This window comes from Carcharhinus amblyrhynchos, chromosome 21 (assembly GCF_965287045.1).
Source record: "Carcharhinus amblyrhynchos chromosome 21, sCarAmb.v2.hapA, whole genome shotgun sequence".
NCBI classification, from domain to species: domain Eukaryota; kingdom Metazoa; phylum Chordata; class Chondrichthyes; order Carcharhiniformes; family Carcharhinidae; genus Carcharhinus; species Carcharhinus amblyrhynchos.
In genome coordinates this window covers 21,234,770-21,257,368 of record NC_137344.1, presented here as the reverse complement: position 1 = coordinate 21,257,368, position 22,599 = coordinate 21,234,770, and the positions used below count along the sequence as shown (strand labels likewise).

At 41.5% G+C, this 22,599-nt stretch overlaps 1 protein-coding gene across 4 annotated transcripts in view; it reads left to right on the top strand.

Annotated features, from left to right (window-relative positions):
* bahcc1b (BAH domain and coiled-coil containing 1b) overlaps positions 1-22,599 on the top strand; it is a 278,363-nt gene that overhangs the window by 8,229 nt on the left and 247,535 nt on the right. For all 4 annotated transcript variants that reach the window (XM_080209603.1, XM_080209605.1, XM_080209604.1 and 1 more), the window contains exon 2: positions 1,725-2,042. In XM_080209603.1, the coding sequence (XP_080065729.1) occupies positions 1,844-2,042 (199 nt within the window). In that variant the 5' untranslated portion in view covers positions 1,725-1,843. The remainder of the gene's footprint in view (positions 1-1,724; positions 2,043-22,599) is intronic.

Here is a 22,599-nt window from a genome sequence, read left to right as displayed (position 1 = left end):
GGTCATGCCAGCTTCGTCTTGTGCAGAAACGGGAAGCATTTAGCTCCAAGCGGGGCGCCCTTGCGTGTGTATCCGCCCTGTGCGCACTCTGGCCCGGCTGCATTCGGTAGGAAGGTGCGCCCCTTGTAAATAGCTTCCTCGCAGATGCCATTCACTTCCTTTGGCCCCAAAGCACCTCCACAAACGTTTCCCTAATTTAAAGGAAAATAAAATTAACAGTGTGAAGTCTCTATGAAAACCTTTTGTGTTTTTGTAAAGCAAGCAGTTGAGGCGAGGGAGCTTGAAGCAAGCTTGCTTCTCGCAATATACCAAATATTTCATTCATATTCAAAATTTGGAGCGAGGGTATCATTTTTTTAAAAAAACCTAAAACGCACAAGGGCAGTAAAAATCATTAACAATTTTCACCGCTGTATTGACGGCGAGAAAATGAACATTTGGAATTTGATGTTAAAACACAGAGCGTTAAGCGGAGATAATAACACACTGAATATTATAGTATGAATTGAGAGCTCGATTGCCCAAATTTTAAAAAGGGGGCAATTTACTCAATCCATTCCTAATTATTATTATTTTTTAATGTGTATTGTGCTCCGCCGGTTGACTGCTAATTTTTTTTATGGTCAATATTTTAAATTGCAATCTCTGTTAGAGCGTGCTGGCTGGAGGACGCGTGATGCAGTCTATTTTGGGGGATTTTTGGTGTGTCTTTTCTACGTTGGGTGATTTTTTTTATAAATAAAAACCGACTTTTAAACTGATGAGATTGATTTGAGAAATGGGTGAGGTGGAAAGCAAGGGGGAAGTGCGAGATGCAACCTTTTATTTGCTTAACATTAGTATTTAAAATATTTCACACAGTTCTCTGTGTAAATATCAGTGTGTTGTGGCAGTGGCAATTTCATCCTGAAATTAATGTCAGGTGGAAATGGAGGGGGGAGGCAAGGGTGGAGGGGGGGGAACTGCTGGAAAAAAAGAGAGGGGAGATGGATGAAAGACAAATGACGGGGATCCAAATGAGTGATAACCTCTCTGGCATGAAACCGCCGAGAGAGTGCACACTGGATGCGCGCTCGCCTGAAAGCGGGCGTAGAAAGGCTACCCTGCCCACAGAACTGGACAAAATGGTAAAAAAAAACAGGACAAATTCTGTCGCATAAACCAATTCGTCTTAGAAACGGGGCCGCCTTTAATAAACATTTCATTGTTTAATCCTCTAAATGTCATGAGTAATTTATGTCCCCGGGATCCGTGCGCTGAATGCAGCCCCTCTGTGAGTGTAGTGTTTGGCTTAATTTTCTCTCATTGTTGAGCAGCGTGGCAGTGTTAAGGTAAATTGGTGTGATTTATAAGGGAGAGTGATTTTTTTTCTCTCCAAAAATATATGTATTATTAAAATGGTCTCGGGCGTTGGTTCTTATTGGAATGCATGAGCTGATTAGTGGCCGTGAGTTTTTCTTGAATTTCCTGTTCTCTGTCATTAAAATGGGGCTGGAAATGGAGGGGTTTTGAATGAACAAGACGGGTGGGAGTTTTTTTTCTCTCCCTCTCTCGGAGGTTATTGTACTTGTTGGTGCAGTATGGCGGCTGCCAGAAAGGCAAGAGGGAGCCCGCGAAGTTTCTCTGCCCGGGGTTTGAAGTAAGCCGTGCGATTGATCGCTGCTTTCCACCCCTCCGTTCCTTTCTCTCTCCCCCTCTCTTCCCCTTCTCCGTTCTCTTTACAGAGGCATGGCAGACTCGAGCGGCTGGACAGATGAGCTCGGACTCGCCTGAATCCCTCCCGGAGGCTCGCCTGGCTTTGTGGATCTGTACATTGGGGGGTGGGTGATCTCGGCTCGGGGCGATGGACGGCAGGGAGTTCGCTCCTCCTCCCCACCTCCTCTCCCATGCGCTCGGCGTGGAGGCGGCCAGGGAGCGGGGCGCCCTGTCGCACCGAGCGGTCGGGCGGATCGCCTCGACCGGCCACGGCACCGCACCGCACCCGGCCCACTTCCAGTCTGCAAAATACTTTCCATCTCCTCTCCCCATGGCTACACATTCAGGTTAGTGAATCTGTGTGTGTGTGTGTGTGTGTGCTTAAATACAAGCCTAGGCTTGCTGGTCGAAATAAACAATTTTGTAAACTAGCCCTGAAAAATGTCCCCAAAGCATGGGCTGAGACAAGCTTTTGTTAATGTCTCCATGTCGCAGGAAGGAGAAAATGAATGGATGTTTGCTAACATGCAGAGCTCGGAACGTTCCTGGGATAATGGTTAGCTTGAATAGCATTGTTTTTCATACTGTTAAAAGCACCCTGATAAGCGCGGTACAGTTTGCAAGAAAGTGGAGTGCAAATCATGTATTCAAATGTTGCCCCTCACCACAAAGGGACTGTAGTCACATTGGAAACTCAGGCTGCTCACATGAGACGTGTATTTTGATACAGCATAAAGATTCTGACCGCTCACTTCTGCATATTCTGCAGAAATGTAATAGTGCAGAGCAATATTGAATGGAACCATTCAAATAAAGATCCAAGGAGAGAGAGATGGCCCGTGTCACGTCTAGTGTTTAACGCAGTGCCTCTGTGTGTGTGTGTGTGTGTGTGTCTGCGGCTCTGTACTGATGGAAAATCCGTTTTCTAAAATGGTTTGCGAAGTGTGAGGGTGAAAATGGGTTCACTCGCCATCCAGAGAGGCTTGGTCAAGTGTTTCTGGTATCCTGTTAAACAAATATTACCCAGGCATTGGGGGTGAAAAAAAAAACTATTCTACTTCTGATCGAGAAAGAGGAAACTCAAGGGCGAATGCTGAATTGCACGCCATGTTCTCGAATGGTACTAATTTTATACACAGGCTAACACACACACACACACACATATATAGTTTAATATCAATGGTGCTCTATTGGGCGAAGGCAGCGTTTCTCTGTCCAGTTCCAACTCACTTTCTCCATCTGAAAATTGCGATTCATACCCTCGCCGTACTTTGCAAATGTTTCTCCTCGGCGTCCCTCTCTCTAATAACGGCAGTAACAAGAATAAAGAGGTTGTCAGTTCTGGTTTTTTTTTCAGAACAGATGTTTTGAATGTCGATGTTTTTTTTCAGTGATGATTTTTAAGTATATAGTTTGGATCAAGTTTCAGGTAAAAAAAAAGAAAAACACACAAGGAGAGATAAACAGGCGCACAGCACATACACACAGGGACAGACACACACATACACAGAGGCACAGACACGCAGGGACAGACGCACACAGACACACGGACAGACAGATACAGAGGAACACAGACACACGCACACAGATATAGAGACACGCACATACAAATACAGGCACACAGACATAGAGACAGGCAGACACACACACACACACAGAGGGACACATATACACACATGCGTTTCTCTTGACGCTGGCCAGTGCGAGGGTTTCGGCGGGGCTTGGTAATATTTGTGGCAAAAATCTCAACATCACTTCAGTCACCACCGAGGCTCCCCCTCGCCCCCCGCTCCCTCCACACTCCAACCACCTCCCCCCCCAACCCAACCCTCAGAATTATAAACCACTCACCGCTACCTTTGCGTGCATTGACAAATTTAGCAAACGAATAATCCGTTTGGTGGGGATTAGGAGTGTAAAAGATGTGGCGCGATTCTTTATGTCTTAGATAGGAAAAATGCTTAAATTGCTATGATTGAGATAACCTGTAAAACCCCGGGCACCGTCTCCACTGCGTGGCTTTAGGATAACTTGCAGAGTTTCTACGAAGCACATGGAATAAAAAAATACATTTCCACGCCATATATATTAAAACAAGTCATTTTCCATCCCAGACTGTTTTAGCTTGGAGGCAAATACTGAGCAAGTATTGCATTAGTCAAATGAAAAGGAAGGTTGTTCCTTAGAATATTTTTGGATTGATAGATCAATGTTAAAAATATTTAATACCGTATGATGCGAGTTCCACCTAATGTGGCGACAAATTTGTCTTTGGAAACGGTCTAATTTGTGGATTATAATTCCAGTTGTGAATTAGCAACCTTCATTAGGGGATTTGACCTGCTAAAGATTGCTAGAAATATTGAAATCACCACCACATTTTGAGATTGCAGACTCCGAATTCTAGAATCAGCAACAGTCGTGGAAATATGTGGTTTTTTTTAGCGTTTCGCTTGATGCACTTGGCACCGAGTCAAGACGTTTTATTAATCTGACTACAATATAAACCAATCTAAGCAGGCAGACCCAACATTTTCGCTGAAGTGACCCAGCTCTCCCAATTGATTAAAGTCAAACAAGCTTTGTCCTTTTTTGACCAATGCACGTTACGTAGAGACGAGGGGCGAGCGCTGGACGAACATTTTAAAGAGATATGAGTTTTTAAATATCCCTTTGTTCAGGCTTTCAACTGGCAGTTGACCCTTGTATTGACGGACAATAATCACATTACAACAAATAAAGCCATTTAGAAGGAATACATTCTCCGTTTTTAACACAGAGCTGCAACATTTAAAAAAATCTGCTCGAATTATCTGTATAATCCTTCTTTTCATGTTGCCTCAGTGAAGTTTTACCATTTTTATATCTGTCACCAAACAGGAATTGACTTTTTTTCTTTAAAAAAAACATTTTCTTAAACTGCAAGGCAGTTGAAAGTAAACCACCGAACAATATCTGGGAGTAAAGGACATTCCAAACGCCGGGCGAGTTAAATCGGATTGGTGCTGTTGTAGCTTCTTCACTCACTGATACATGGCCCCACGGTATTATACACGGTGCCCATGGAGCCAGCGGGTTCAGGAATTTGCTCACGGTTGCCATTCCCATGGGGCTGTGAGCCGATAACATGGAAATCCGTGGAACACGGCGGGGGGGGGGAGGTGGGGGGGGGGGGGCCGGGGGGAGTGTATAAAAAAAACTTGAATTGTCCGACCAGAAGTTATTTCCTTTATTTGCAGTTGTGGGGACAGTCACGGATCTGCATACACCTCCTTCCCCTCCCAGGTACAGGGGTATCAATGTCCGATTGATTTATACCCACCCTCCAAAAAGTGACCTTAGTGTCTTTTTGCCATTTCTGCACGGCGTTCGCCACAGAACCAGCAAAGCTATATTCAGAAGCTGGGAGTTTACTGCCGCCGTCTCGCATGCAGCTCCTTCCAAAATGGAAAATGGTGCTCTTTATAGTTGGCGCAGGCAGGTTTTTTATTGCTGCAGTCCCTATATTTTTTTTTGATGATTTATTTTTGTCACACCCGGTCCCTATCTGGGGTTAAAGCGCCGATCAATTCTCCTGCCCCCATTGGATGGATTCAAAGGAAGCTGCCCCAAGAATGAAACCAAACCCTCAAAAGCCACCCGTTTATAAATTCAATGTCAAAGGGTCTCCGGGGTTTTAAAACCGGCCGATCTCTCCCTCTTTCCCCCCCCCCACCCCCCGCCACATAAATGTCGTTCCTCCTCCTGCAGAATTTCATTCTGTGTCCTTTCTCCTCCACCCCCAACCCCCTCCTTTGACGGTTTCTGTACTTGGTCACCGTCCCTGCTAGCTTTTGTTCAAGACGATACAAAGAATCTCATTTTCACCGCTCTCTCTCTCTCTCTTCCCACATCTCCCAAACATATACACGCACCCGGTTTTTCTCTCTATCTTTAGTTAGCCCCAGTCGTATGTCACTTCCAATTCCCCACTCGCCTCCCCAAACACATTGCCCACTCGCAAAAGATCCCTTATTTTATTTGCGGGACTGCCTGTCAATAGAAAATGAGATCAATATTTAGATAGTTTTACTAGTCAAATAGATTTATTGGACAGACAAGTCGATAGACGAGTTGATTTATTACTTTGATCAGATGAAGGCAGATAATGGCGAGATGCAGCTAGATAGATGCCTTGGTGTGAGTGTGTGTGTGTACTTTTTATCAGCGAGGTATGTACATAAAGCTAACGTTTTATTTAAACCCAGCAGAAACAGTCCTGGGCACAGGTATGTACACAGGCAAACCTCAATGAATGTCACACCAGGATAGGTCGGGGAGCTTATGCAATATATTTGCTTAGAAACATTATAGGCGTTTATTAATAATGAAATTGGACTTTAAGGTCGCGACCATTGATTAGATAAGTGTACGTTTAGTTTATACTTAATATGAAACAAATACAGATATGATCCTTTTGCACGGCCTGTACTCTGCAGATGTACATGTAACTGAAATAGTGGGGAATTAAAAGCAAGCAATTTCCAGCAATGTATACACACTCTCCTCATCCGGTAGCTTTTTCTTTCTCAGTCGTTGGGCGACTGGGGACCTATCGCTGGGTTAAATGTCCAGTCGCGATCTTTTGTATTGTAACTGATTAATCTTTTTGTTAACCAAGTTCTGGAACCCCCCCCCCCCATCTCCATATTTTCAGCCCTTTTTCAAATAAAAATTCAGGGGAGCCTGGGATTTTTAAAAATGTTTTTCAGCAGAAATGAAACATTATTCACGCTGTTAAATCAAAGTTGATCATTTCGGGCCGGCAGAGATTCCCACTTACCCATCCACCCGTGCTGGGAAAGTCTATCCTGGTTTTGATGACGGTTCTGAATCACCGCATTTTGACCATGCAACCTATATGTGAAAAAAAGGGTCAATGCTTCTGATTTACCTTCGGAAACTTAGACAAGTTCAAGATACTTTTGGAACTGGGAGCGAATCAAAGAAAGCTAAGGAAACACCAAATCGTGAAAAGCCACTTCTTTGCATATTTTAAAATGGGAATGGTTACAAATGAAGATCACGTCACCGAGACACGGATTTACTTCTGCTGTTTTGGCGGCATGTACTTTCGACATTCCCTGAAGACAATCCCATTTTGCTCCTAACAAAAAATCCAGACTTGTTGTAACGATCAGGACGCCAGCCCCATTACCAGAAGGAGAGGAGACATTGTGCAAACTCTCATACATACATACATATATATACACATATGCACATACATATAATACAAACAATGGCATAAATTAAAACAACTAACAATAACTAGAAGATTAGGGTGTTCCACATCTGAACATGACAAGGTGGGGGCGAAGATACAGCAAATTCGGTGTCCTTTCCAAACCCCACTTGGAGGCACGCAGATAATGTAGAATCTTCCAAACCAGCCTCCATTGACTAAACGGGCTCTTACAGTCAAACCCTTTATTTTTTCCACAGTAATTTGCTCCAGTACTGTGTTGCCCAAACCAAACTTTCTTTTTAAAGAAGTATGAGTTTTTTTTCACACTTCTTGAATACCACTCAGGGAGATTCCGAAACTGGATTACAACTGGTCCCTGTTGAAACTTCTGGACCGAAAACGCTCAGCATTCTATTCCCTTAGTCGTTTCTTTCCATTCGCAATTACTGTACTTTCTTTCGGAGGGACGCGTTGAGGTTCACTTCTGGCGCACACCAACAACAACAAAAAAAAACCCTTTTGCAAAACAAAACTCCTCCACTCCTTGAAGCCAGGCTTTTGTTATCGATTTCCCAGCTTTTTTCAAGGACGCCTGAAGCCAGGAAGGGGACTCGAATGGATGATGGGGGTAAAACATAAAGCTATCAGCTGGAAAGGAAAATGAGACAGAATAAACTGCACCGTGGTTTGGGATTGGATTGCTGATTCAGTCGGCGAACTGTTTGCGAGGGGGCGGTGGGGGTGGGGGGGAGAATGTTGCTGAGACAGTTTATCCTGTCTCCCTGCCTCGGATTACCAAACCAAACAGCAGAGATATTAACTTCCAAGTGTTAAATAATCGGGGCTAAAGAAGAAGAAACGCTCCCTCAGCCCTCTACCCTGATTTAAAAATAAACCCACCCTTGGTCAAATCGGAAAAGGGGGATTTATTCTCCTCCCAGTTGAAACCTTTGCTGCTTTTAGCTCGGGCCTCGAGTCTGTTAACGCTCTTACATGCCTTTATCCCAGCCATCAAATTGCTAATTTAAATTTCCTTTGCCATATTCTGCTTTTTTTAAAAAAAAGTGAGGACTCGGGGGTTGCTAAAGCTTTCGGAGCTGCCGTATTGTCCTGGGTTTGAATGGAGTTCCCCGCCCTCTCTAATCTTACTATTTATTTACCCTCCAGCTCCCGCTGATCTTATTCACAGACTCTGTTTAGAAAAGCATCGGCTGTTTTATTTTCTTCCCCATTTACAACAGCCTCCCCCCCCCCGCCCGTATATATATCTCATTTAAAGCGGCTTTAATGAGAACATTTCTGCACTGATTTCTCCTGGTGCAATTTAATCAGCGGAATTTTTTTTTCCCAGGGAGGGAGGGGAAGGGAAGAAAACATTTTCACTTCGCAACTTGGAATTGCGAGAATTTCCCGAGTGAGTTTCGGTGGAGAGCCCGTTTCAAATCGCAGTTATTCCAATCGTAATTGCCCCCAAACATCAAGCCCAGCATTCTCCCAACAATTTGCCAGTTCTCTTTTCAAAAAAAAATCGCCAAACTTTTTTGTTGTCGCTATAACAGATTGCATATTTTGGGAGAAAGATGTGGGCAGACCGCGCAGTGGCAAGCAGATTGCACAGTTTAAAATGTTTAGACGTGCACTCGACAAGGGGCTGTACACTTCAATCACGATAATCCAATCTACCCACTTATCCATATTAGTAAATTAATTGTAAATTGTTTTCTAACAGAAGCACGATTATGCTTGTAGGGGAAAAAATGTTCCCTTAAAACACACATGAGATTATAATTCAGAGATTTTCGGTGGCCCTTGGTATTTTGCAGGAACAGGCTTTGAAGTCAGTTTTGTTGCTCGCAGGCGGCAGTCCGCAAACTGATAGCTGCAGTTGAAGCTAGTAGCAGTTTTTGTTTTGTAGGGCCTGTGCTATGTTACGGGCGGGAGGGAGTGCATTGCGGGGTGGGGGGAAAGAGAAATAGACCCTAAAATATTTCAGTATTTTGTTCAAACAGTTGCACTTTCTCACCTCCATATTCTAGCCGGGTAACTATAACCAGTAGCAATCTGGCGTAGAAATCTCTAAATTATTTAATTCTTATTTTTATACATGTTGAAGTTAACATCAACGTTTTGCTCGACTACTAAGTGATTCCATTTGGACCTTAGCCTCGGATATAAAGTAGCCTCTGTATTTCTTGTTAACATGTTAATGGCTGATTAACTGAATGCCGCGTTCAGATTGCAGTTGTCCGGGACTTCAGAATCTGTTGTGGCCTTGAAGTATTTTTAATTATGATTTTTTATATCATGTCTTTTTTTTAGTTTGCCTAAATTTTATTTATTGGACACTTATTTTTTGTATTCACCCATGCAGCGCTGGTGAGAAGTGCATTTATTACCCATCTCTAATGGCCCTGGACAAGGTGGCGATTCAGTGCAACTGAATGATTTGCTAGCCCAATTCAGAGCGTCATTACATTGCTATGGGCCTGGAGTCACGTGTAGGCCAGACCAGGTAGAAACAGCAGATTTCCTCCCCTGAAGGATATTAGTGAACCAGATGGGTTTTTTTAAACAACATTCTAGGTTGTTGCATGGTCACTGTCACTTTATTCCAGGTTTATTTAATGAATTGAATCTAAATTGTCCGGCTACTGTGGTGGGATTTGAAATAATTTCTTCATAACCATTAATTAGTCCAGTCCCCTGGATAAATGATCCAGTAATATAACTACTATGGTTAACTACAGCCATTATATTTTTTTTAAAAAATCATGCCATGTGACAGGAAGAAGGCGAGCTTTAGTACATAAGCCAAAAGTTCTGCAGGCAGGAAGACAACATTTTATGGAGAATTAATCATTACTTGAGGAGTAAACAGTTTTGAATATACGCTATATATTTCTATATAGAGTGACATTTTGTTTGCTATTTTCATATTTTTGCCACCTGTGACTGTACTTTAAAAGTAATTAATTGACTGATTCACTTGCGGGAATGCTGTGCAGATTATTTTCTTATACTGCTTTCCAAGAGCATTTTCAAAAGTAGCATTATTTTGTATTTGCTTTTGCTCAGAGTCAATGGTTTATTTTGCAAGTGGTTAGCTGCGCCAGGGACCTGAGTTCGATTCCCAGCTTGGATCACTGCCTGTGCAGAGTCTGCATGTTCTCCCCGTGTCTGCATAGGTTTCCTCCAGGTGCTCCAGTTTCCTCCTGCAGTCTGAAAGATGCACTAGTTAGGTGCATTGACTGTGCTAAATTATCCCTCAGAGTACCCAAGCAGGCATTGGAGTGTGGTGAATGGGGGATTTTCATAGTAACTTCATTGCAGTGTTAATGTAAGCCTACTTGTGACACCAGTCAACAAACTTAAAGATATAGTAATGGTAATAATGTACAGGAATTGGCTCAAAAATATACAAAAATAATTTTGTTTTAATACTTTACCCCCCAAAATAATCTACCTTTGCAGTGTTCAGAGTGCATCCATTTCTGGATTTGATATAATTACCAAAACGATTTTTGGATGCTGGCTGTTATGAATATAAGAACATCCTCAACAACAAAGTCATTCCCTGTCTGAAATGTTATTAAGTGAAACATACCTTGATTGTTTTTGGAAATAAGTTTGACTTTGTATTCATGAATGACACTTTTGAAAAATTTAGTTTGAGAAGCATTTCTGTTCTTCCTGAGCTGTGAGGAGAGTGTGCTTGGAATTGAATTGGGATGAATCCTGGGAGTTCTTTTTTGCCATTGTATGTTGGAATTGGGGATGTATGTTTAAGTATTTTGGGACCTTTGTTGGTGTTGCATTGGTCGTTTTAACATTAACTGTATTGCGAGTTGTACTGCGGCTGCGTTTTGAGTCTGTTTTGGGAGCTGTTTGGAAGATTCTGCTGAGTCTGTGTCAGTAGCTGTTCTGTAGCCTTGTTGGAACCCAGGCAACTGACTGCACAAACATCCACCACATATCACACGACATGTATAGCACATAAAGTATTCATTGACATAAAACACCTAATACTGTTAGACCTATTATGCTGTGGCTTTCCTTGGGGGCCATAGTGACCGACTATTTGATTTAGAGGTTTACATGAGGGTGATTTGAATTTGCAGCTGGTTTTAAGCTCATATCAGGAAATGAACATTTTTACTCTCAAACTAAAGGTGGGAGTAAATAACTCTGCACTTTTTGCCCATAGTTTTACTCAGATTTAGTTAGCACATCACAACACAGGTTTATAGTTGCGCCCTAAGTGATGCTTAATGCTTCTCTGATTACATGTGGATAACCGGTATGAAGCCATAGAGATTAGGAAGGGCCCAGTTTGATCTTTTGTCTCCATTGAATTAGTTGCTCTCAGCAGGTGTTGGCAGTGTGGGAGATACAGTTGGCCCCACTATCTCTAGAGTAGGAGAGGGGGAAATCTGCCAGCATTTCCATTCACGATCACTGTCGAGTGACCCCTCTTGGAAAGTGCTTATGGGTGGACTTTGCGGAATTGAGAATAGAACTCAGTTGGTTGCCTCTTCGGGTCAAATGGGCTGCGAACCCTTATTGTATTGATGAATGCCGATACTCATTGTATAGGGATGGCCTCTTTGGTGAGGTACTGGAGGGTTACCAATGTCTGGATCCAAGCCCCAGCATGAATGGCCATCGTTATTTGAGGAGGGGAGTAAATGAGAAAACAAATGGGGTTTCAAACTGCAGCATTCAATTCTATTTGCTGTGAATTAATGCCTGAAGGTTCCCTTCTGACTGATTCATTAAAACAAACTTGTTCAATTTTGTATGTGGTTATAATTGCATCGTGTGCACATTCTTCACACTGTGCCACACAGATTCCAAATCTTCCTGTTTGCGCAAAATAAGTCAGATTTTGCCTCAGACCGTGCATGGATCATGATTGTGCAAGCCAGGAGTCATCTTCAAATCCACGTCTGTGCAGAAAACGTAATTTATAGCCAGTAATCTTAGTCAGTTTGGACACTTTTGTTGGCAACACAGGAACTAACCACTGGTGGCACAGTGGTTAGCACTGCTGCCTCACAATGTCAGGGACCTGGGTTTGATTCCCAGCTTGGCTCACTGTTTATACGGAAGTCTGCACGTTCTCCCTGTGTCTGCGTGAGTTTCCTCTAGGTGCCCCGGTTTCCTTCCACAGTCTGAAAGATGTGCTGGTTAGGTGCATTGGCCATGCTAAATTTTCTCTCAGTGTACTTGAACAGGCACCGGAGTGCGGCGACTAGGGGGTTTTCATGGGAACTTTGCTGCAGTGTTAATGTAAGCCTACTTGTGACAATAATAAACAAACATTTAGACTTTAAAACTATAGCAGGCATAATTGATTAATAATATCACCGGGACGACTTTAATTACTGAAGTAAGGGAGCAGAAACATTTCATTGAGGAATGTCTGAATTGCATTGTTGGATGTCAGTAAGTAGCCGGTTAACAAACTTCCCCTTATCCTGCAGTGTACAGTATATGTTCTGAGGGATTAGCTTTTGCACAGACCTGTTGCACTTTCTGTGGCATCATGATCTCCAAAGTTGGCAGTCTGTAATGGATTGGAGAATGACCTGAGTGGAAGAGAAGTTGGAAGAAATCTTTTCAGATTGCTGCTGCAGCAATATGTCAGTTATATTTAATAATGGAACAATTAATTAGCAGAAGAATGGTAGTGTGATTTTGTTAAAACAATGCCCGAACAAAGAGGCTGTAGCCTGTGATGCACCAGGTCACCTTCATTGTTGTTACTCAGAAGCAAAACCTTAAAAAAAAGGGGCACCCCCCCAATTCTCATCACCTATTTTTAAAGTTCTTTCTAGTCTCCTTACTCTGTATTTCCTTAAACTTTGTCTCTTTTTCTACCTTGTACGCCTTAGAGATACATGATTCTTCTTTTATTGCTTCATTTATTTGTAACAACAATATTCTGTGCTCTTTCTTTGTATAAATCTTCCTTATCCATGTCTCCTCTCTGTAACTTTTACACTCTGTGCACATGTGTCATGCAGTTTCTGTGTTCCTCTGTTCTCTGCAGATCTTTCTTTCTGTTTGGCAGCCTTCACATACCTCACCCATTTCCCTCCCTTACTCTCTGAGTTGTGTCATTTGTATATAATGCATTTTCTCTTTCTCTGGTCATATGGTGAACGACTGGCAGACCCGTGGTGCAAAGCCTTTGATTGTCACACAAATAATCCTTGTTCTCTCTCTCTAGCTGAGGGATTACCATTTGCCACCTTGCTGCTCTAATTTGAGCAAGTCTGGAGGCAAAACTCTAGTTGGAAAGAAGAATTGGGCTCTGTCTCGAAGGGAGGGTGGAGAAGGACAGGTATGGCACATGCAACCTGAGGGTTCTGAGTAAATAAGTATGTCAGTGTATGGCCGTTCAGTAAAGCAGGTTGGCAGGGGCCAGGCCCACGTGGAGGAATACAATTTGACCGAGACCACTGAAGGAGAAGTGGTGAAACTGTGAAATGGCTACTTGATAGTACGAAGACTGGAAGCAGAGCAGATAGGAAATGGTAAGAGGATAAGAAGAGCGAGGTCAGTGGCCCAAAGCTCTCAGAGGCCGATGGTGCCACATCAGTGAGGTGAAGGCAGGGATTGGGGGCAGTGCCTTGGGAGCACATGAAGCTGGTGCGCCTGGCTGGGCGAACTCTGTTGCCAGACTATTTTCCTTATGCAGGCACACAAGGCAGTCAGCCAGAGTGGGAATAATGAAGTCTTTGTATAAATGTGAACATAAGAACATAAGAAATAGGAGCAGGAGTAGGCCATCTAGCCCTTCGAGCCTGCCCCACCATTCAATAAGATCATGGCTGATCTGTCGTGGCTCAGTTCCACATTCCCGCCCTCTCCCCATAACCCTTAATCCCCTTGCCTATCAAAAACCCATCAACCCATGTCTTAAAAATATTTAGCGAGGTAGCCTCCACCACCTCAACAGGCAGAGAATTCCAGAGATTCACCACCCTTTGAGTGAAGAAGTTCCTCCTCAACTCCGTTCTAAACCACCCCCCCTTTATCTTGAGGCTGTGCCCCCTAGTCCTACTATCCTTTCTGAGCGGGAAGAGTCTCTCCACCTCTATCCTATCCATCCCATTCATCATCATATATGTCTCAATGAGATCTCCCCTCATTCTTCTAAACTCTTACGAGTACAAGCCTAGTTTATTCAGCCTCTCCTCATAGCTCAACCCCTTCAACTCCGGCATCAGCCTAGTAAACCTCCTCTTCTCCACAGACTAAGTCCGACTGGTTCATGCTTTCCCCAAGCTTCTCCAGGCGCCATGTCCAACTGGTAAATGCTTTCCCTTCTGCTCCAGGCACCCAGCCCGAATGGTTAATGTTTTGCCCCTGCTTCTCCAGGGACCAAGTCCCACTGGTTAATGTTTTCCCTGTAGTTGGTTCATGCTTCTCCCACGGTTGGTGAATGTTTTGGCCATCCAACCAGTGGCCTTGTGTCGCACCCATTGGACCAATGCTGAAGGAAACAGTCTTGTGCCATGAAATATTGGGTGAAGGACATACCTCAGTTCAGGACTATTGGTGAGGGATAATGGGTCACATGTGAAAAGTCATTAAAGCAACTGGAAGGTGGGATGGGTAGGTATGTGATCATATTTTCCCCAATTGTTGAATTGTTTCAATGTGCTTATATTAAAAATGTTATTTTAGTGGTAAATAGGGGGATGATGAGAAACTGTCATGGTGATTGTGTCATGTTTTTAACATTCATCTAAACACTTGTGCTCATGGTGTTAACCCTAGGGAATATAAATCTTCCCATTTCATCCACCCAGTGTCAGTATCAAGTACTTCCAGGTTAAGTATGGCACCAGAGAATGCTGAGAATAGTTCCTGCTAAACTGCCCCCAACAATAAGTTTGAACCTCATGCTCAGAAGACCATTTTCGATGCGACCAGTGTGTCTTTTTTCCATTCTCTACATCACTCATCTTGTGGCTCCTTCTGAATGAATGCCAATTGGTGATGTATTCGGGACGATTTTATGCTGTGCGCCCACACCCCTTAGAAATTGGATTGACACTGCGCAAGATAATTCCACAAAGATCCCTTATAGCCCGAAAATGGAATAGACTTTAATCCTGTCAGCTGTCTTAGTTAGATTTACGCTCAGGCCTGAGTCCTGAAAGGTGAAAGGTCAATACCTAACCCACTGTATTACCAGACTTCCAGAGTGACTGCACAGTGATAGGATAGAATTTTCTGTCAACGATTAGAGAGAGAGGTTTGAGTGATATGATTAGGGAATAAAAATAATAAAACAACAGTGAAACTAACCTGATTGAAAGAAAGATAGAAACAACGAGGACAAAGGAAGTTGGACATCCGTAGCAGACCCAAAAGCTATTTATATAAATAACATACAAGTTTCGGTATAGAAATGGTTGATTCAACTCAATTGGCCTATGTTGGTGTTTATGCTGCATCTGACTTCATTTAACCCAATCGGTGACCTATTAACATATGAATTTCCATTCATAGATACATTGACACTGATACAAGTGTAGGTTCAGACATGGAACTATATCGGGATTTGTTTCAGGACTGAAAAGGGAATAAATACCCACTGAGGGTTTGGTTGGAATGCTCTTGAATTAATGTGTTTGATATGAGGGCCAAATGCTTTCCTTCTGCAAATTTATATTGCTATTAGCGATAGGAATAACAGTTATTTAGTTAACCATCGATTTATTGGGATAAAGGTAGATACTTTTACTTTAGCAGAACTAATGGGACGTTTGCACAACTTCTTCCTTTACAAGCTACTTTTAACAATCAGTCCATTAATTTAAACATTGACCACAGAAAGGATCTACGGTTGACTTTGTTTATCTCACCCACTCCATCTCAGCGCCCCATTGAACTAAAGAAAGGCAGCTATATTGCACTGTAATCCAACAAGAAAAAAATATACTTTAATTGTTAGATAGGCAGCCCAACATTTAGACACTAAGTAGCAATGCTAGTTTTAGTTGTTTGCTGTCTGAATTGTGTACAGTAACAGATGGGTACAAGTGACTTACTCAATTGGTGGTTCTAATTACATTGCACACTGTGAAGACATGGTTTGAGAATTACTGAGTATGAAACAAATTAATTGCAGTGTTGTATTTGCAAGGACCCATCAGGCCAATGCACTATCAGTGAAGAAGGTAAGTCCTTCTAAACATTGTTGTAAACTTACATATGTTAAAACTACAATAAATTCATATTATTTCAGAATTGAAATGCGCATTAGTCTTTGATGGAATGTATCATATACTGAGTTAGAAAACTTTGGTATTTAAAGACTGTTTTTGCCCAAACCATGTACGTCCATACCCAAAATATCACTACTTGCAAACCATACATTGTATTAGATTAGCATTGGATGCGTAGAACAAGTAACAGTTAAGTTCAAAACGTACTGATTGTAGGATTATCCTCTGTAAAGCACTCATTGTGATTATTTTTTTAAAAGAGATTCATGAACGGAGCTTACAGAAAATGCTTGATTCACTTCCGACAAAAAAGAGCGCAGAATGAATACACACCCAGTGGGTGGTGCTGATTTTTGTCATTACCTGACCTTCGATGAATGCCCTTGTGTCATCAGGAATTTATTGCTAGTGAGCAGGATAGTTCTGTGACCATGCTGTTTCTAGAGCAGCATGTTTAGTTTAGTAAATGCGACGCACATGTCTAATCTGCCATGATATTGCATCCGACATTGTTTTTAACTGACCCAGATATTGCACAAAGCTGAAGTTATGCTCAGCCTTAACTCTGAATATTCCTATGAAGTTCCAAGAGTATAAGGAGCTTTAGTGTATGTGAAATGATATCATTTTGTCCATTAATTCCTAATCAGAAATTATGTAATGGTACATGTGCAATATCTGCCTCTTGAATAATATGTGACAATTGTATGTTTGAATACTAAAGGGAATTGCTACTTGCACTTCCTTGATATTTGATATGCGCTTCCTTATATAGGGAGGGATATTTCTTTTAATCAGTTTGAAAATTTGTGTTCAGAGTTCCCATGAAAATATTGATGGCAAAACCAATCAGTTTGAATAATACCTTTGTATTCTTCAGCAATACTATAATCGCATTGTGCAATGGCAAGTTTTCCATAACCACTTGTGATCGAAAGATGCAAACTCCCTGAACTCAAATCTGCCCTTCAGTGTAGTTTCATCCCTTGAAAGAGGAAAATTTTTAAAGGCAAATGCAGTATAAAAATCTCTTATTAATCATAAATACACTCTTTCAAGTAAAACTGCACATTAGAAAACAGAGGTTCTGCCTCCAGCAATTGCATACAGCTGCAGAAATCAAATGAAAGAGACATTACTTTGTGCAGAGTTTAATGACCACATTTCTGTTCGTAAATTGCATGAGACAACCTCATCTGTTGAGTATGGTATGACTATAAGAAATTTGATGATTTGACTATGATAAGTTTCAATTCTATATTTGGTAATGTTTTATAGGAGAGTTTTTTTTCAGTTCTAACTGTTGTGTATTTTTAAAAAAAAATGATTTATGGGCTTTTATTGGAGACTTCCTATTTTTTATTCCGCATGCATATATCTCCTCATCTTAGCTTAGTGTCTTATTTTCCAAATATTCACCGATCAACATTGTGGGCGTTTCTGAGCTGTCTTTGCAAACCTAAATTTTAATTCTCCCCCCAAAATGATGTGAACAAATCCCATACTATGCTGCTATTCTCCAAAAGACTTTGTGACATTCAGCTTTGCTGTATTTTCAATGGTTACTGTATAATATCAGTCACAGATATTTTAATAGGTTATAACACTTACACAGTGCCCAAAAGGTTGCTAATAGATTTTAGTCGATGAAGCTTATTAAGTACTTTGGAAATAGAGCAAAACTATCTTTTTTTGCAATCTATTCATTTCTTTAATTAAAAAAAACCTGAACGGTTTAGTCCTTTGCTACTGCTTGATTTCATGAGTATGAGTCACCTCAGGTATTTCATTTATTTCTGTGTTAGCCTGGACAGTAAGTCTGTTTAGCTGTGAGGAATATCTGAATAGGACTGGATTTGGCAGCATAGCACACAGCAGTGATCACTGGATAGGTACCAGACGCAGGTACCTTGGCTGATGTTCTCTTCGCTGATGCAGGGCACTGAGACCAGTTGTAGTGTCTCTCCTGCTACTTGCTTGCGAATAGCTAACTCAGCAGAGATCAGACCTGGAGCCTTCCTGATCTGTATCATTGGCTAAGCTCACAGTGAATCTAGGGACCTGTCTGTGCTGTAATTTCATTTCAAAGACTGCAGTCTCAAATTTTCAAAATGGACTTGCTTTGTTTTTTGGTTTCTGATTCGTCGTGTAGTTAGTGCTGCTGTGATGTTAAGATAGGGAGCATTAGCCAATTCTAGAAGTAAAGGCAACACAAAGACAGTGTACCGTCTTACTATCCCTTGCCTTTTCTAAAACTGTAAAATAACAATTTGAGAAGATTCCCGTGCTTTAACTGACAGTGCACATTTTATTTTGCGTCTGCATTCCCTTTGCTTCTTTCTGATTCCATCCTGCAATTAGGTAAAGTGCTTCAAGAAAGACGGGTTTGGGCTTGCTCCGTTCCACGGCAGATGTGAAGCTTGTCCAGGTTTCAAATGATAATTATGGCTTTGAACAGGTCTCACAGATGACATAATTAGAACTGAAAATATAAACATTTTAAAATGTATAACAAGTCATTATTTCTGTCAACAATGCAACTAATTTTAGTTTTTAATCAAAACAAAACTGCAAATGACCACTTTTGTTAATGTGATGATGCAAAACAAAAATAGGCTCGGGCCTTTTATTTTCAAAGGCACGGCGTCTCTTTCCCTTGGGTTTTCTGTTGAAAGTATAACATCACAAAATGACATCCTTTATCTCCTGTATGGATCCCTCTAATTGCCATCTGCAGATCATTTCTCATTTCACCCTCTGACTGCTGAATATTCTCACCAGTGTTCAGAATTCAGTGCACCAGCATTCTTCACAGTACAGTGCAAGAGCAGACTGCATTTGGTCTTATAGGATGTATATTAGGAGGTGTGCTAGTTGGGGGGTTGGGGGGGGGAGGTGTGGGGGAATGGAAAATAATATCCACAATGTTTCAGAACCCCATTATCTGTCAGTAAATGCTTAAATGTGTTAACTGCAGTTGTGTGCCCTTAGTCTTTTTGAAATAAAACGTCAGTGGAAAAAGAGTAAAATATTCCACATAATATTACCGATCACTTCTGAAATCTCCCATCGTCTCCTCAAGTGAATGCTGCTTCTCTCCCTCTCTATTCTCGGCTGAAAGCTCATTTGCACTCTCCCTATTTATTTTCATTATGTTTTTATATGGAGAATATGATAGGCTCGGGGTTGTCAAATATTCTGAGCCAACGCTACCCGGCATTTCGAATCATACACACACTTTACACTCACGTCAACCTTCTCACGAGCTGTTTGCTCAACTCGTTGTTAGTTTGAAGTGCCATCCTGAATAGAAGTTCAACTTTATAAATCCAAGAAAATTACAAAAATGTACGAGGAGGTGCACCTTTTAAAAGGTTATTAGAGTCCAGTAAAACGAATTACAATGGAGATTCAGATTCAGTCATGATAGGTGAGGATAACACCTGTCATTAGTCTATCAAATCTTCTGCCGTGCTGAGTACTGAGTGAAAATACCAAAAGGAAGTTTATGATGAGATGGATTTTTTTTAGCTCAATCAAGGGATATTGTAAACTGAGAATTTTATGTGACCCTCTCATGATTATACCACTTTCTAATATTCTGTACGACAGCCACACAGACAACCATTTTTTTTGCAGGTGCTACATGACAGTATATATGTGTACTCTGAATGCAACATGGGCCACTCAGCACTCAGAGAGTTATTAGCCAAGATAGCTACCATCAATGCAGCCGACAGTCAAATAAGACAAATAGGAACAGAATAAATGCTGTCCCTTTCTCATTGCCTGTGCTTTCCCGTGATGAATTCATAACTGTGTTTATGCATTCCCACCAACGAATTTCAATGAAAATGCTGCAGCACAATATTAGACCAGGTAATGAGAACCTTTTAAATTGGCCTTTTTGGGAAAAAAAAGCAAACACAATATGATTATTTAGTGTTTTGCATTTCATGACCCACATTGTGGAATTACACCCATTCTAAGATCATCAGTCAGTTGCACACATCTTTTCGAAATGCATCTCTGAAGTATACAAATGCAATTGTGAATCGAGTGTTTCAGAAACAAATTACAGCTTTTGTTTTGTGTGTGAGATTTGATTCAGTTTTAATGTCATTTTATTATTTTGTTTCTCATTGCTGTGGTGCGAGGTCTAAATGGGAATCAAATACTCTTGACTAATTGGATCATTACATTTCTTCAGAGTGTATTCATATCTTTAAATATTAAGAAAAGTATGCAAGGATTTAAAAAATAGGAAATGAATGTCCTGACATTGTTGCTGTGTGCATTTGAATAGATTAATTTAACCATCTCCCACCAGAAAGATGCAGTCATTTAGGTAAACTCCACCATCGCATAAATTTGTGCTCTCTTTTATATACCAACTTTCTTATACAACCAGTTGGAACCATGTGTCTTCGTAAAGTAGAATCTTCCAGCTTCTAGTTATATAATTACAGGTTCTGGATATTTTACTGCTTGCGTTTGGTTCTGTGAGGCCACACTGAGCTCCTTGTGTGTACTCCAGGAATATGAAAATACACAGTTGGAAAATCACTCAGAGAGGTGGAGCGAGGGAGAGAGTGAGCCAGTCTCAAATGTAACACAACGGTTAAAATATGAAAATGACACCGCATGGATTTTTCTGCCATTCGATTTTATCCCAGCGTGTTTGTAGGAAATGCTCTGATAAATTGGAAAACCAATCCAAAGCTGTTGGCATGCTAAACAGTTCTGACTGCATTTTTTTTTTGCACCGTTCTTTCCCAAACCACTAACCTTGGTTCCATTGTACGGAGACAGAAATGCTGCCAATGCACTGGGGTGAGAGAGCTTCCTATTTTGGATGTGAATGTTCATCAGAAGCTTATAATTCTGATGAAGGGTTTACACCAGAAACATTCACTTATCTTCACTCTTTTCAGACTGTGCTTCTGCATCTGTAGAGTTTTCAGTGTATTCCAACTTGGTTTAAAAAAAAAATCAAGTGGGATAAATAGATTCTGAAAATAAGACAGGCTAATCCCCATTTCTTTGACTGAATGTACAACGGTTACAGTTTTACTTTCCTCTTCCCTTTGCTAAAAGGTGCTGACCACAGACACATGCTTGAATGACTCTTATTTCTTTCATGTGCCATCTCATTTGTAAGATTATTATTGATGTTTTTACAGAGAGCAGAATTGACGTTGGGGTTACGGTTCTGACATGTCGAAAGCTGAAGAAAAGGGGATTGACTATTCATAGGTTAAAATGTGGCTAGTGGGCTTTGGTGGTGCACTGGTTTTGACTGGAAAATAGCCGTCTTTCCCTCTGTTTGGAAATCCAGCTGTTACAACTGGTGGGCGCCCAGATCAAAATTCGGGTCTCAAGATGATTGATTTCCCCCTCGCCAGCACACAACGTGGTTACTTTTTTACAAAAAAAAGGAAGAAAACGAAAAAGATTCATTTCCCTTCAAAAGTCAGCATTCCCTTTTGTTCCAGCACTGTGGGTTTGAGAGACTTGACACACACATGCGCACGTTCATGTTCCGATTAAAAAAGAAGTGAGGAGGATTGCAGGAAAAACAGGATATCGGCTGCAGAGGATGGGAAACTGGCACAGAACTCCAGTTTGCTGGAGTTATGTGAGTGTTGGGAATGAGATTGATGCCAGGAGTTTGAGTCAGATGTTCAGTGGAGGCAGGAGAGAGTGTGAGAGACTACAGATGCAATTTGTCTCAGGGACAGAGCCAGGATCCCGGAATTAATTCAGCAGAGTCAAAATCATTTGGGACACAATGATAGAGCTGTACTCATTCCTAAGATGAACTGTGCTCTATTAACAAGACTGTGCTCAGCTAATCAAACTAGACAAGTCGGAGTTAGCCATACTTGATTGGAGGTTTTTTGATTACATAAAAGTAAGTTGTACCTTTATTCATGAGACAGTCATGCTTGAGACGCGGATGTGTATTTATATAAGAGTGGAGGAGAGAAGAGCATCTTCTCTGCAATAACCCCGTGAACACTTAGTTTCACAAATTCTTTCCATTTGTTTGACTAACAAAACACATTCATGCTGTGTGATATGAGCAAAAAATGTATTAAAACATCTGATGAAATTTTAAGAAAGGCATCAAACCACTAAATTTAAACAGTCCAGGGTGTCATGACATTAACAGAGGAATTTCATACCTACATGATAATGTTTTCATCATTAACTGCTACGTTTGGAAAATATATGTCGTTATGTTCTCAAGGTGGCACGGTACCACACTAGTTAGCACTGCGGCCTCACAGCTTCAGGAACCCGAGTTCCGTTCTAGCTTCGGGTCACTGTCTGTGTGGAGTTTGCATGATCCCCCTGCGTCTGCGTGGGTTTCCTCCAGGTGCTCCGGTTTCCTGCCGCAGTCCAAAGATATGCGGGTTAGATGGATTGGCC